The sequence below is a fragment of the Bos javanicus genome, chromosome 21 (genome assembly GCF_032452875.1).
Source record: "Bos javanicus breed banteng chromosome 21, ARS-OSU_banteng_1.0, whole genome shotgun sequence".
In the NCBI taxonomy this organism is placed as follows: domain Eukaryota; kingdom Metazoa; phylum Chordata; class Mammalia; order Artiodactyla; family Bovidae; genus Bos; species Bos javanicus.
The window spans coordinates 67,724,430-67,736,813 of record NC_083888.1 but is presented as its reverse complement, the minus strand read 5'-3'; the positions used below and the strand labels follow the sequence as shown (position 1 = coordinate 67,736,813).

Below are 12,384 nucleotides of genomic sequence, written 5' to 3'. Positions count from 1 at the left end.
AAAATGAACCCAGCATGGTACTGAGCTAGCAGTTCCAGGTCCTAACTTGGCCACACCACCAACATATGAGATCTGGGCCTTGGAGTTTTGGCTGATCCAAATACTGAACCGCCTCACATGTACACATTTGTGGGCAAGGGAAAGACAAGAAAATGTGATCATAAACTCATTGAGACTCTTTGTACGTCATTCAGCATTGATTGAAAAACACTACAAGTTTGGTGAAAGCTAACACATGTTCGAATTTTGCAAGATAGGCTGTTGTTCAGTTGCTCGGTCATGTGCAACTCTTTGTGACCCCATGGACTGCAGCACACCAGGCTTCCCTGTCCTTCACGGTCTCCGAAAGTTTGCTCAAACTCCTGTCCATTGAGTAGGTGATGCCATCCAACCACATCATCTTCTGTCGTCCACTTCAGTAACTGCAAATCCCATTTGTGTTCCCTAGTACATTATTAGTACATTACTAGTACAAGGAGACGGAGAAGGCAATGGCACCCCACTCCAGTACTCTTGCCTGGAAAATCCCATGGACAGAGGAGCCTGGTAGGCTGCAGTCCATGGAGTTGCTAGGAGTCAGACACGACTGAGCGACTTCACTTTCACTTTTCACTTTCATGCATTGAAGAAGGAAATGGCAATCCACTCCAGTGTTCTTGCCTGGAGAATCCCAGGGACAGGGGGGCCTGGTGGGCTGCCGTCTATGGGGTCACACAGAGTCAGACGTGACTGAAGTGATTTAGCAGCAGCAGCAGTACAAGGAGATCCAACCAGTCCATCCTCAAGGAAATCAGCCCTGAATGTTCATTGGAAGGACTGATGTTGAAGCTGAAACTCCAGTACTTTGGCCACCTGATGCAAAGAACTAACTCATTTGAAAAGACCCTGATGCTGGGAAAGATTGAAAGCGAGAGGAGAAGGGGACAATAGAGGATGAGATGGTTGAATGGCATCACTGACTCAATGGACATGAGTTTGAGTAAACTCCAGGAGTTTACTGGAGACCAGAAGTCTCCAGGCTTCTCTGTCTATGGGATTTCTGAGGCAAGAAAACTGGAGCATGTTGCCATTTTCTTCTCCAGGGGATCTTCCGGACCCAGGGATCAAAACTGTGTCTCCTGCATTGGCAGGTAGGTTCTTTAACACTGAGACACCACGGAAGTCCAAAAACGGGATTAAAGCACTACAGTATTTTATAACAACAGAAGGTAGCTGAAGATACTGCATGCTAACAGACAATATGATACATAACCCCTGGGGGAGGAGTCAGCAGGACATGTGGCTGAGGTCACCTGTTTAGACTAAGAGCCTTTCAATGGACTGCTGGATAGATTGGATCTGCTGCTTCAGTTGTGAGCCTTCTTTGAGGATGACAGACAAGTGATAACAGGTCTGGAGATGCCACAGGCTTGCCCCAGGGCCTGCTTTGACCCCTTACTTTCACTAGTAGTTCTTGGCCTCTTTAGTCACTTGGCCCAGCTCATCCAGGATTCCTGCCCAAAGTCCAGAGTTCACAAGAGGCAGCTTGATATTTCTGCATAGGCACGTGGACACCTAGGTCAGGGCACCTGGGAAGGCCCCAGAGTGGGCCTTGGTGGAGGTTTCCCATATTTGCATTCCCGGAGCTGGTGGGGCTGCAGGCCCAAAGGGAAAACAGCAGAAGACAATTACAAATGATGTTGATGCCATGAGCAGGAGAAGCTTTGCCCAAAAGACTTTCCTGTCTTCACTGACCCTCCTCAGCCACAAAATATAGCACTTTGTGCTTTGAATAAATCTGCTGGGATGGCCCATTCTTTAAACATTGTTTTCTTTGAACATGGGCCATGTTTCTTGCGGGCCATGTTGGATTAGCGACTGCTACTGCTAAGTCCCTTCAGTCGTGTCCGACTCTGTGCTACCCCATAGACAGCAGCCCACCAGGCTCCCCCGTCCCTGGGATTCTCCAGGCAAGAACACTGGAGTGGGTTGCCATTTCCTTCTCCAATGCGTGAAAGAGAAAAGTGAAAGTGAAGTCGCTCAGTTGTATCTGACTCTTAGCGACCCCATGGACTGCAGCCTTCCAGGCTCCTCTGTCCATGGGATTCTCCAGGCAAGAGTACTGGAGTGGGGTGCCATAGATTAGCGACTAAGGACATTAAAATTCTGTTGATCCCAAGTGGAGTTTTAAGTTGAAATGATTTGTCTTGAAATAACTCCTTAAGGTTTTTCCTAAGTGCTTTTTGTCCTCTGCAGTTTTCTAACTCATTATAAGTCTAAAACATTCTTTTTCTAAGACTGTTTTTCAAACTTTTTCTTTGTCTCAAGATTCCTTTACACACTTAAAAATTGTTGAAGACCCTAGAGAGCTTTTTGTGTAGGTTCTATCTACTTTTTTAGGGGTTACAACTGAGAAAGGTTTTATTTATTTTTAAATTAATTTTATAATATTAATAAAACTGTTTTGTGTTAAAGCAAATAATTAAGAAAAGTCACTGTGTTTGCCCCCCAATTTCTGTGTTTGAGAAGAGCGACACGTCTGCCTTTCCACAGACCTCTCAATGCCTGCCTTAATGGCTGACAGCTGGGTTCTTATTCTGTTGTGACATCACAAGTCATACAGCCTCTGGAGAACTCCACCATACACTTGTGAGAGGATTCTAATGAAAAAGAGAACATCTTACTATTATTATGGATAAAAGTTTTGACCCCTAAGGAGTCTTGAAAACCCCCAGACCACATTTTGAGCATCAATACTGTAAGATGACAAGCTTTTCGAGTTTGATGCACAGCTTCATTTAATTCTAAACTTTCTTCCCTTTGAAGCGGGTTCATTGCTGTTTCTCCTCCCTACCCTTCTTCCATCTGAACTCACTTTTCTTTTGCCTGAATAATGAACAGTTTTTTTTTTAAATCCGCAGATCTACTGCTGATTATTCCCTCAGTCTTAGTTGGTCCAAAATGTCATTTCGCTTTCTTTATTGAATGCTAATTTCCTCACGCACAGAATTCTAGATTGGCGGTTATATTATGGTAAACTTTCTTGCTGTTCCTCTTTTGTCTGTGTTCCTCAATGGTTTTTTCTAACCCAGCCTCCAATTCAGCGATTCTTCAACTGTCTAATCTGTTGCTATAAATCAATCAAATTTCTTTTTGGCTCTTTTTCAGTCAGTTAAGTGGCTTTCTTTTCTTTTTTTTTTTTTTTTTTTACAATTTCCAGTTCTCTGCTTAATTTTTCAGCCTTGTGTTTCTTTGTGCATACTAATCGTGGGTCTTTTTAAAACCTACGTTTTAAAACTCCAGTGTCTGGAGTCCCTGTGGAAGTCTTTATTTATATTGTCTATTGTGTAGAATTACTATGCACGGAATTGATGCATAAAAACATGCAGACCAAGAATGTTGATAACAAAGAGAAATGGCAAGAAACCCAGAGGTGGGAGACTCGGCTTCTCGGCCATTAACACAGCAAGCAGAGACTCCCGTTATCAGGTAGACCAACTCGTCCTCTTTGTCCAAGACCTTCCCTGTTGCAACACAGGAAGTCCTACTCCCGGGCAAATCCGGACTGTTGGTCACCTTATTATGACACAAAACCCGGCCACGTCCCCTCCCCCGCCGCTCGTGCTGTCGGCCTCCATCTGGTCGAACCGCTGGGGGCGCTGTGGTGCGCAGGCGCGGTCAGGTAGGCACTCTGGCCAGGGGCACCGTCGCTCCTTCCACCTTCCCGGCAGGCCCCGCGCGGCGCCTGCGCGCGGAGTGACCTTTCCGAGTTGGCGGTTCTGAGTTGGGGCTTCCCGAGCCTCTGGTCCTCGGCCGAGGTGAGTGTGTGGCCGAGTCCTGCGCTTGGCTTAGGGCCACCGGGATGGTGAGGGCCGGACCGCGGGCGGCGGAAACCCGGGGCCCCGTATGGCCCCCACGGCCGCGGGCAGGAGCTTCCCCGGCCCGCCCACAACCGCACCTCGACCCCCGCTGACCTTGGGGCCCAACCGCTCCCGCTGCCCACGCGCGTTTTCCCCCGCGGGCCCCCCACTGTAAAGGGAGGTCGTCTCGGGGTTCGCTGTGCTTGGCGAGTAACGCCGAGGCCGCTCCACGCCTTTTCCTTCGGCCATGAAAGTCAGCCACCTCCTCCGAGGTTACGGGGCTAGTAAGTGATGGAGTCAGGATCCAAGCTGAGCACTTCGGCGCCACGTCTAGTGGCCTCTCGCCTTACCCCTCAGGTTTCCTCGCTGCTTACTGTTCCCGGAGCTACCCTGTACATATGACAAGGCCATGGGAGGGGCGAGGCGGGGACCAGAAGGGGATCCGAGGTGGTGACTGCAGTTGCACGGACATTAAGCCTGTGAAGCCTGGTCCGGGCTCAACGGGTCAGACGTTTCCGGTCTTCAGTGTAGGTTCAGGTGACGGTTTGCTTAACGTAGCGCCAGAAACTGCAGACTGAGCCGGGCACAGTGGACTCCCATCTGGCCTTTGACTAGGATGGGCCTTTGAAGGAAAGGGCGTTAATAAAACCCACGCAGAGCTGGGAAACGTGGCTGGACAGAGTGGACTTAGGCAGAAGTAGGGGGCCTCCGGGGCACTCGTCCGACCGAGCGTGGAACCCTTGAGCCAAAGGCAGGTGGGAGGTGAGCGTTTGCAGCGTACCTGCCCTGTAGCAGTCTCGGATCGTTTTAGGTGAGGAGAGAACGCCAGGGGCCTGGGCCTTGAACAAAAGATCCAGAAAACAGGTTATTTTGGTCTGTTCTTAGGGCCTTTGACCTTCCTGGTTTGCTTTGCTCTTTCCTTCTAGGTCTTCATCTGGCCTTGCTCCAAGGCCTCTAATGGGCCTGGGCCTTGCCCTCATCTTCTTAAGCTTAAGTCCTCTGTAGAACCCCAGGAGCTTAGTACTATTGCAGCCAGCTAGCCTTTTGCAGAGGTTCCTTCTGAGCTTGTTGTGATCATTTACTGAGTTTTTATTCCTCACCAGGGAGTAGGCCGGGCTTCCCTGGTGGGCTCAAACGGCGAAGAATGCTCCTGCAACGCTGGAGACCTGGGTTCAATCCCTGGGTGGGGAAGATCCCCTGGAGGAGGGCATGGCAACCCACTCCAGTATTATTGCCTGGAAAATCCCCATGGACAGAGGAGCCTGGCAGGCTACGGTCCATGGGGTCGCAAAGAGTCGAACATGACTGAGCAACTGCACAGGCAGGCCAGGGTCCTTTATGTTTCCTCCTGAAATTCCATTGAGAGCCCAGCAGGGCAGGTAGAGCTGTCTGTGCTTCACAGAAAGGGAAACCTCTGAAGTGACATCTTTCAGACTTGGCCAAGGTGGAGGGCAAAGCAGGCAGAACTCATGTAGGAACCCAAGGTTCACAGGCTTCCAACCCCCTGGTCTTCCTTCCCAGTCAGTGCTGGGCGCAGGGAGGAGGGGAGCACACTCAGCGCCTCTGAGCTCTTCCCCTCTGGGGCCCCAGAGGCGCCTCTGCGCCCTGTGGCACGCTCTCAGTGCCTCTCGAGGTGGCGCCATTGGCTTCCTGGAGCCGTGTGTCCTGAGGGAGCGTCCCAGTACTGCCTGGGGACAGGGCGTGTGAGGGCACACACACCTCAGCCGGGGTCTGTGCTCTCCTGGGAAGAGCTGGGAGCCAGGCCTCAGAGCAGATCCTCAGTCATGAAGCGCAGATCCAGCTGGGTGAGCTCGGGCAGCTTCCTCCTGGGGTGCAGGCGATAAGCGTGTAAAGTGCTTCACACATGTGCTAGGTTTGTGTGACAGTCTTAGGGTGAGAACTGCGTTCTCTGCTGCAGCCCCCAAGGCCATCGAGCTCTGGCCGTCCGCCGCCCCAAGTACAGCTGCGACTCCGTGTGTATGAACACTTGCTGTAGCACAGCAAGTACTGTGACACAGAGCAGCACCTCTGTCTTCACGACAGCCCTCGGGGGGCAGGCGCGGGGGCGGGGGGCGGTTTATCCCTGCTTTAGAGATGAGGAAACCGGGACAGTTCAAGTTAGCTGCCAAGAGGGACGGTCCAGGTGCGAGCCCCCGCAGCCGCTGTGGCCTTCCCGAGGGCTCTCCCACTCCAGGCACGTCCTGACCGCAGGGTCTCGGCCCATGTGCTGCCTCTGCTGACGACACTGTTCCCCCAGGAGCTCCTGGCTCTTTAGGAGCCCGTGTCTCAGCTCCAGAAACCGTGCCTGCCACCTCTTACATGCACACTTCACATCTGCTGAGTGAATAATGGCCACACGATACAGGTTTCACTCACGGAAAACCAGAGGAAACTGAAGTGAAATTTTGTGTAGCCAAGTAGACATGCGAAAGCAACGGGGTGACCGTCGGTCAGCCTGGGGCTGGGACTGGGGCGGCCTTGCTGACTGAAGCCGGAGCAGTGCTCCTGGTAAGATGAGAGGTACTTTGATGTCGGTGTTCCTCACGATGGTTCGAGTGGCGATAGTTTAATAGATCACCTTGGATGTTGCAAAGCTTATTAAAATGAAAATGAGGGCACCTGATTTTAGAATCTGGTGAATTATAAACATGAGCAAAAGCACCGCTTTGAGAACTGCACATAAAGGTGAGCTGTGTCAGTTCAGAATGTGATGGCTTTTCCTAATCAGATCCAGTAATTATTTTATTGATTAAATAAGTTATTACTGCGTCTCCTAGGAAGTGACGGTGTTCTCTCATGCTCTCTGTATTTGTTAAATTCTACTGTTAGTAGACCTGAAGACTGGGATGATGCAGCACTCTGTAGGTCATAACACTGAATTGCATAGTTGAAGTGTGCTAAGAGAATACAACTGAAAGTTCTCTTTAAAAAATAAGAGGTGATGGGTGTGTTACCTAACTGGACGGGGGAAGTCCACCCACAAGGCGCACGTCTGTCGGTCACACTGCGGCGCGCACCATGAGCACCGCACGGCTTATATGTCGGGTGTGTCTCAGCACTGCCGAACTCAAACAGAAGAAGGACTGAGACTCGCTGGATGAGCGTGAGCCCGAGCCTGGTGTTGCCGTCACAGGGAACTCACCACGCTCTTTTTCAGCATCAAATGCCGACAACTCTTAACACGGTGATGCAAATGTACTAGTTTTAAAGTTTTAGAAGTGTGTGATTTTTGGCATAATTTGGGGACACTGTGGAGGGTAGCCTTCAGAGGCGGGCTGGCGATGGCAGTGCAGGCTGAGCGAGCTCTGGGCCTGGAGGAATGGGAAGTGACGGAGTGCACGGATGGCCAAGGTGGGGGGTATTGCCGGTGTGTGGAGCTTGAAAAGCTGTTGCGAGCGGAGCCCCCGTGTGGATGTTGGAAGGGCTTTGGGGAGCAGGCCTGGCATAGAGGCTTGAATAGTTTGAGAAATAGGTTCAAACTTAATAAAGGGAAACCTCTCAGCAGTTAGGTTTATTGAAACAGCAGTCATGGTAATACTTAACCACTGTGCTCCTTTTCAGATGCTTCAGAGTCTTATTAAGAAAGTTTGGATCCCCATGAAACCCTACTATACCCAAGCTTACCAGGAGATTTGGATAGGAACGGGGTTGATGGCCTACATCGTTTATAAAATCAGGAGTGCTGGTAAGTTTCTTTGTTTGATTCATTAGAGATCAGGAAGGAAATCCTTTCAAGAGGAATCACAGTTCATATTGTAAAGAAACTATGGCCCTTAACCAGCAGGCCACACCAGAAACCCTGGTGGTCCTTTATTCAAACATGGGGAGTATAAGAGCTGTGTCAGCAATAAGAGAGATTTGAGCAAGACTTTGGCATCAGGGAATTGTGAATTTCCCTAGGTGTGGCAGTGTTCAGAGTGCATAGGCGATGTCCTTAGTTTTGAGAGATGCAGGTTAAAACACTTAGGGTAGAGTGTCCTGGTAAACAGTATTCTGTGTACCTTTCCCACTAATCTGAATGAACATTTTCATAATAAAGCTTGAGGCAAAGCATCCACTTGGTTCTCAGTAGAGCACAGATGAGGCCCAATTGTGTACGAATAAGAGAGAGGGAAGAAAGGAGAGAACTTTAAACTGCAGGGCTGGAGTTTGGGATGTGGTGGGGAGTGAAGAGGCCTGTTCAGAGAACATCTGTGGTAAAACTTTTTCCACTTTGTGGCTTTGAAGCACTACAGGATTACTATTTTCTGAAAGCTTCACTTAACAGCATTACCTAAGGTATGAACTTTTCAGCCAGATGATGATTTTGACAATAAGTTGGCTAAAGGCATTTTTGCAAAGAATTGGTATGACCAATTTTTCTTTCCATTTATTTTAGATAAAAGAAGTAAAGCCTTGAAAGGTAAGATTTCTGCTTAAAATGGGTGGGGAATGAGAAACACCATCACACCTTTCAGGACGAGGCGCCTCCTTATTGAGAATTGCAGCCGACAGCTGCTTCAGTGAGCGGTCAGGCCCAGAGGGGACGTGTCGGAACGCAGAGCGCTGGTCTGCTGAGGCAGAGGCGCCGGATGTTCTGCTTCCTATAGACCGAGCTTAAAAACCGTTGCTCAGCCCTGGCTGAGTGTAGCTCCCAGGAGTGCAGTGAGTTGATGAGAGCTGGCTAGGGCTCCAGTGGGGACGCAGGAGCTGCCTGTGCGAGCGTAGCTTCCAGGAGTGCAGTGAGTTGATGAGAGCTGGCTGGGGCCTCCAGTGGGGACGAAGGAGCTGCCTGTGCGAGTGTAGCTCCCAGGAGTGCAGTGAGTTGATGAGAGCTGGCTGGGGCTTCAGTGGGGACACAGGAGCTGCCTGTGCGAGCGGGCTGCCCTGGGAATGCCACTTGGACTCTGGTGCAGACATTTCCTCACTTCACATCCACATGACAGTGAAACTCTAGCCACCTGAGTCCCAGACAAACGCAGGGCTGGCCCGTGAGCTTGGGAGGAGACGTTTCCTGCCCTCGCTCTTTGTGTCCAGGTGGGTTCCACAGACCCTCCACGCACATTGCCGTAGAAATAGCCCTCTCTCTGCCTCCTGGTCTTGCCTCCGGCTTGTCAGTGCGGGCTTGCGTGATGACTGCAGTCTGCTCTTCCCTCCCTCCTAAACTGTCTCTGCGTTGTGCTTCTCTTCGGAAAGCTTCCAGCGCCACTCCGGCTCATGGTCATCATTAACCAGCTTTCTGCGGACGGGACATCGGCCTGGCTGTGCTCTGGGAACGTGGGACCCCGTGTTGAGATGCCGCTGCCCTCGAGCCTGAATAAACATACCTGTGAGACCCACGCTGTCTGCACCCGAGTCCCTCCCTGCGCCCCTCGCCCGCCCTGTGCCAGCCCCACCCTGAGCAGGTCTGTGCAGCCATCCTCAGTGGCCCTGAGGGGCTGAGGGGTACGCGCCCGTTAGTGCAGGAGTTGGGGGTCACATCTAGGCACTCGCGCTCCCAAGGTCTGTAACTGTTTGCTAAACAGATGATTCTGCTGCTTAGTACTCTGACCTCCCTGAGCCTCCCGTTTCTCATCTGGAAAATGAACAGGGAAGTTCTAACAGGGTTACTGTGGAGCTCAGGAAGAGGAGGTGTGGGAAAGCGTGTGTTACTCAAACTGTAAAAGGCTTTAGAGGTAAGGCAGTGTTAAATCACATACTAGGTGGAATGAGAGATTCTGGGAGAAGATTTTCTTCAGAAGTCACTTATAAGGCAAGATACATAATTAAAAAAAAAAATCAATTGATACTTTTTTAGCTTGACTGATATCAAATGAACGCTGCATAATGTTTTTCTCCATCTAAGACAATTACCAAAACCCCTAGAATTGCGTTCAAAAAGTAGATCCTGAAGCAGTCAGCTCAGGGTGGAAGCGCAGGTGGGGGTGTCTGCCTGTGGAGTAGACGTGGCGGCCCGGTCCCGGGCTGGTCTCTGGCCACCTCCACTTCTCTGAAGGGCAGTGACCGTCCCTGAAGGGCAGTGGCCGTCCCTGAAGGGCAGTGACCGTCCCTGCGTGTTTTGTTCTCCAGCACTAGTGTCAAGCCAGGCCCACGGATGGTGCCTGAGAAATGGCTGCCACTTCTGAATGGGGTCTCTGAGCCTTGGTGTCTGTTGTAAAATGGGGATAAAACCCACTTTCAGCCTCGCTGGCTCCGACAGGGACCTGGCGTGAAAGTGTCATAGAGTCCCAGAGGGCCTTGGTGTTGAAGCTGGGGGCAGGGTTCCGTTCTCTTGCAGGAATAGCATTTTGTCCAATAACTGCGTCCAGAGGATGAGTCAGCTCTGCAGTTCAGAAGGACCTCATTTTAAAATTTGCTCATCTGGGCCGTCTGTTTTGAGACGGCATCCCCTGGAGGGCTGTCAGGAGGGACGAGCAAGCCCAGCATGTCCAGCTTCCTTCTGTGTAAGAAGAAGCCTGAGAACTTGTGTTCCTCACAAGTTCCCAGGACCACACTTTTGCTGATCCATACAAAAAACGCACCCACCACCAGCGTTCAGCCACACTCCCCACCGTGCTGCCCATCAGCACGTTCACTCCTGAGAACCGAGCGAGGTGGGGCTGTAGTCCCGTATTACAGAGGAGACTGAGGCTGAGAGAGGGGCAGTGATGTGCCAAGGGTTGGCTAGCCAGGGCTGGGACCAGGACTTGGACTCCGAGAGTCTGAGCTCTGTCCGGAGAAGAAGGCGAGGCCTGGGAACAGGCCCTGATGTCAGCAGAGGCGTTGGTGTGCGGACCCTGAGAGCAGGTCCCCTCTGCTGCGTGCAGGTTCCCGTAGTTACAGTCATGGGGAAACAGTCTGTAAAAGATGCTTACCACTCCTCTAGAACCTGTGCGGAAAATGGGGTGAGGGGCTGTTGGGACTGTGGAAGTGGGCCCTGTGGCTCATGAATGATGCACAGAGGAGGGACCCACCCCTGAAGATAAACCAGCTGGTTTCTTTTTATTTATTTATTGAGTTTGTCACAGTATTGTTTGTGTTACCTTTTGTTTTGTTTTTTTGGTCATGTGGCAGCTGGAATCTTAGCTCCCTGACCAGGAATTGAACCTTCACACCCTGCATTGGAAGGTGCAGTCTTAACTGTTGGACCAGCAGGGAAGTCCCAGCAGGGAGTTATTGTCCTTGCCTCCTACGTGGAGTTAGGTTGTAGAAAGAAGCAGTTTTATTGCTGCTCAGAACCCACTTGCTGTTTGGGCCCGAGGCAGCCTGTAGGGGGAGCTGGTGCTCCCTGCCAGCCCGGCTTCCTGTGGGCGCTGAGCACCAAGCTGGGACGGCCTGGAGCGGTGCTGGGGGCGAGGAGGGGCCCTCCCCCCGGGAGTGTTCAGAGCAGCTCTCAGGAGGTGCTGACCAGAGAGGCTTCTGCAGAAGCAGAGAGGGCCTCGAGCTCAGCTGCGAGCAAGAGCAGCCAGTTTCTTTTTCAGACGGTGCCACAAGGGGGCCCTTTATCCTGAAGTCTGCCTGCTGCCCGTCCTCGTCTAGTACTCTGCTCTTCACCCTGAACCGTGGGGGATCCTGAGGCAGGTGGGGGAGAACACAGCTCCAGCATCTGAAGGGCTGCTTTTGAACAATGTGTTTCAGCCTCGAAGCTTCTGGAAGGAGGCACATGTTTCTTACTTGTCATTGTATATCTCAGGGGTACATGCACCCCAGTTGAGCTGTAAAGCAGCTGTAAGGTGACTGATCATAAATTCCAGATTTATGGGAAGGACACTAACTCACCTCTTTCCACTTGGTATCTCATGTAGGACCAGATGTTTGTATTAGGCATTCAGCGTAAGCAAAAGCTTGTACTTTGAGAAGATAAATAAAATGGACAAACCCTTTAGCTGGACTGGTGAAGAGAAAAAACAGTAACAAGAATGAGGGAGATGCCATTACTATAGATTGTAAGCTATTGAAAGGATAAGGAGGACTTCCCTGGTGGTCCATTGGATAGGAGTCCACCTGCCAATGCAGGAGACACGGTCCCACACCTAATCCAGGAAGACCCTGTGTGCCACAGGGCAGCTGAGCCCTTGCAACGCCACGACGGAGCCTGTGCTCTAGAGCCCACACGCCGCACCTACTGAAGCCAGCACGGTGAAAAGCCCAAGCATCCCGACAAAAAGTAGCCCCCACTTGGCCACAACTACAGAAACCCCACGCACAGCAATGAAGACTCAGCCTAGCCAATAAATAAATAGGCTAAGGGAATATCACAAAAAGACCAGAAAATTCTACAGGGTGTATGAAGTAGACAAATTCCTTGTGAGATACAAACCACTAAAGCTCACTCGAGAAGAAATGGGAAAACTGAATAACACTATATCTCTTAAAAAAAGTTTAATCTGTAGTTGAAAACTCTAGAAACTCCAGGCTCAGATGGCTTCCCTGGTGAGTCACACCTAATTTTGAAGAATAATGTAATAACCAATTGTACACAAATTCTTCCTTAACAGAACAGGGAAACACTGCCCAACTCATTCTGTGAGATCAGCACCAGCTGCTCTCAAGTAATGAAAAGGAGAATGACATTAAAAATTATAGA

The 12,384-nt window shown here is 50.8% G+C and overlaps 1 protein-coding gene and 1 long non-coding RNA gene across 3 annotated transcripts; both read left to right on the top strand.

Annotated features, from left to right (window-relative positions):
- Positions 1 to 2,743: 2,743 nt before the first annotated feature.
- LOC133234656 (uncharacterized) lies at positions 2,744 to 3,438 on the top strand. The gene is made up of 2 exons (XR_009732237.1): positions 2,744 to 3,012; positions 3,331 to 3,438. It is a non-coding gene; the product is annotated as an uncharacterized LOC133234656 (long non-coding RNA).
- Positions 3,439 to 3,686: 248 nt separating this feature from the next.
- ATP5MJ (ATP synthase membrane subunit j) lies at positions 3,687 to 9,157 on the top strand. Of its 2 annotated transcripts, none has more exons than XM_061395513.1 (4): positions 3,687 to 3,797; positions 7,401 to 7,524; positions 8,218 to 8,241; positions 9,015 to 9,157. In XM_061395513.1, the coding sequence occupies exons 2-4, from the start codon at positions 7,401 to 7,403 to the stop codon at positions 9,047 to 9,049; spliced, it is 183 nt and encodes a 60-aa protein (XP_061251497.1). In that variant the 5' UTR covers positions 3,687 to 3,797; the 3' UTR covers positions 9,050 to 9,157. The 2 variants fall into 2 exon arrangements, with proteins under 2 accessions (XP_061251497.1, XP_061251499.1); XM_061395515.1 differs by lacking the exon at positions 3,687 to 3,797 and adding an exon at positions 4,056 to 4,231.
- Positions 9,158 to 12,384: the final 3,227 nt, after the last annotated feature.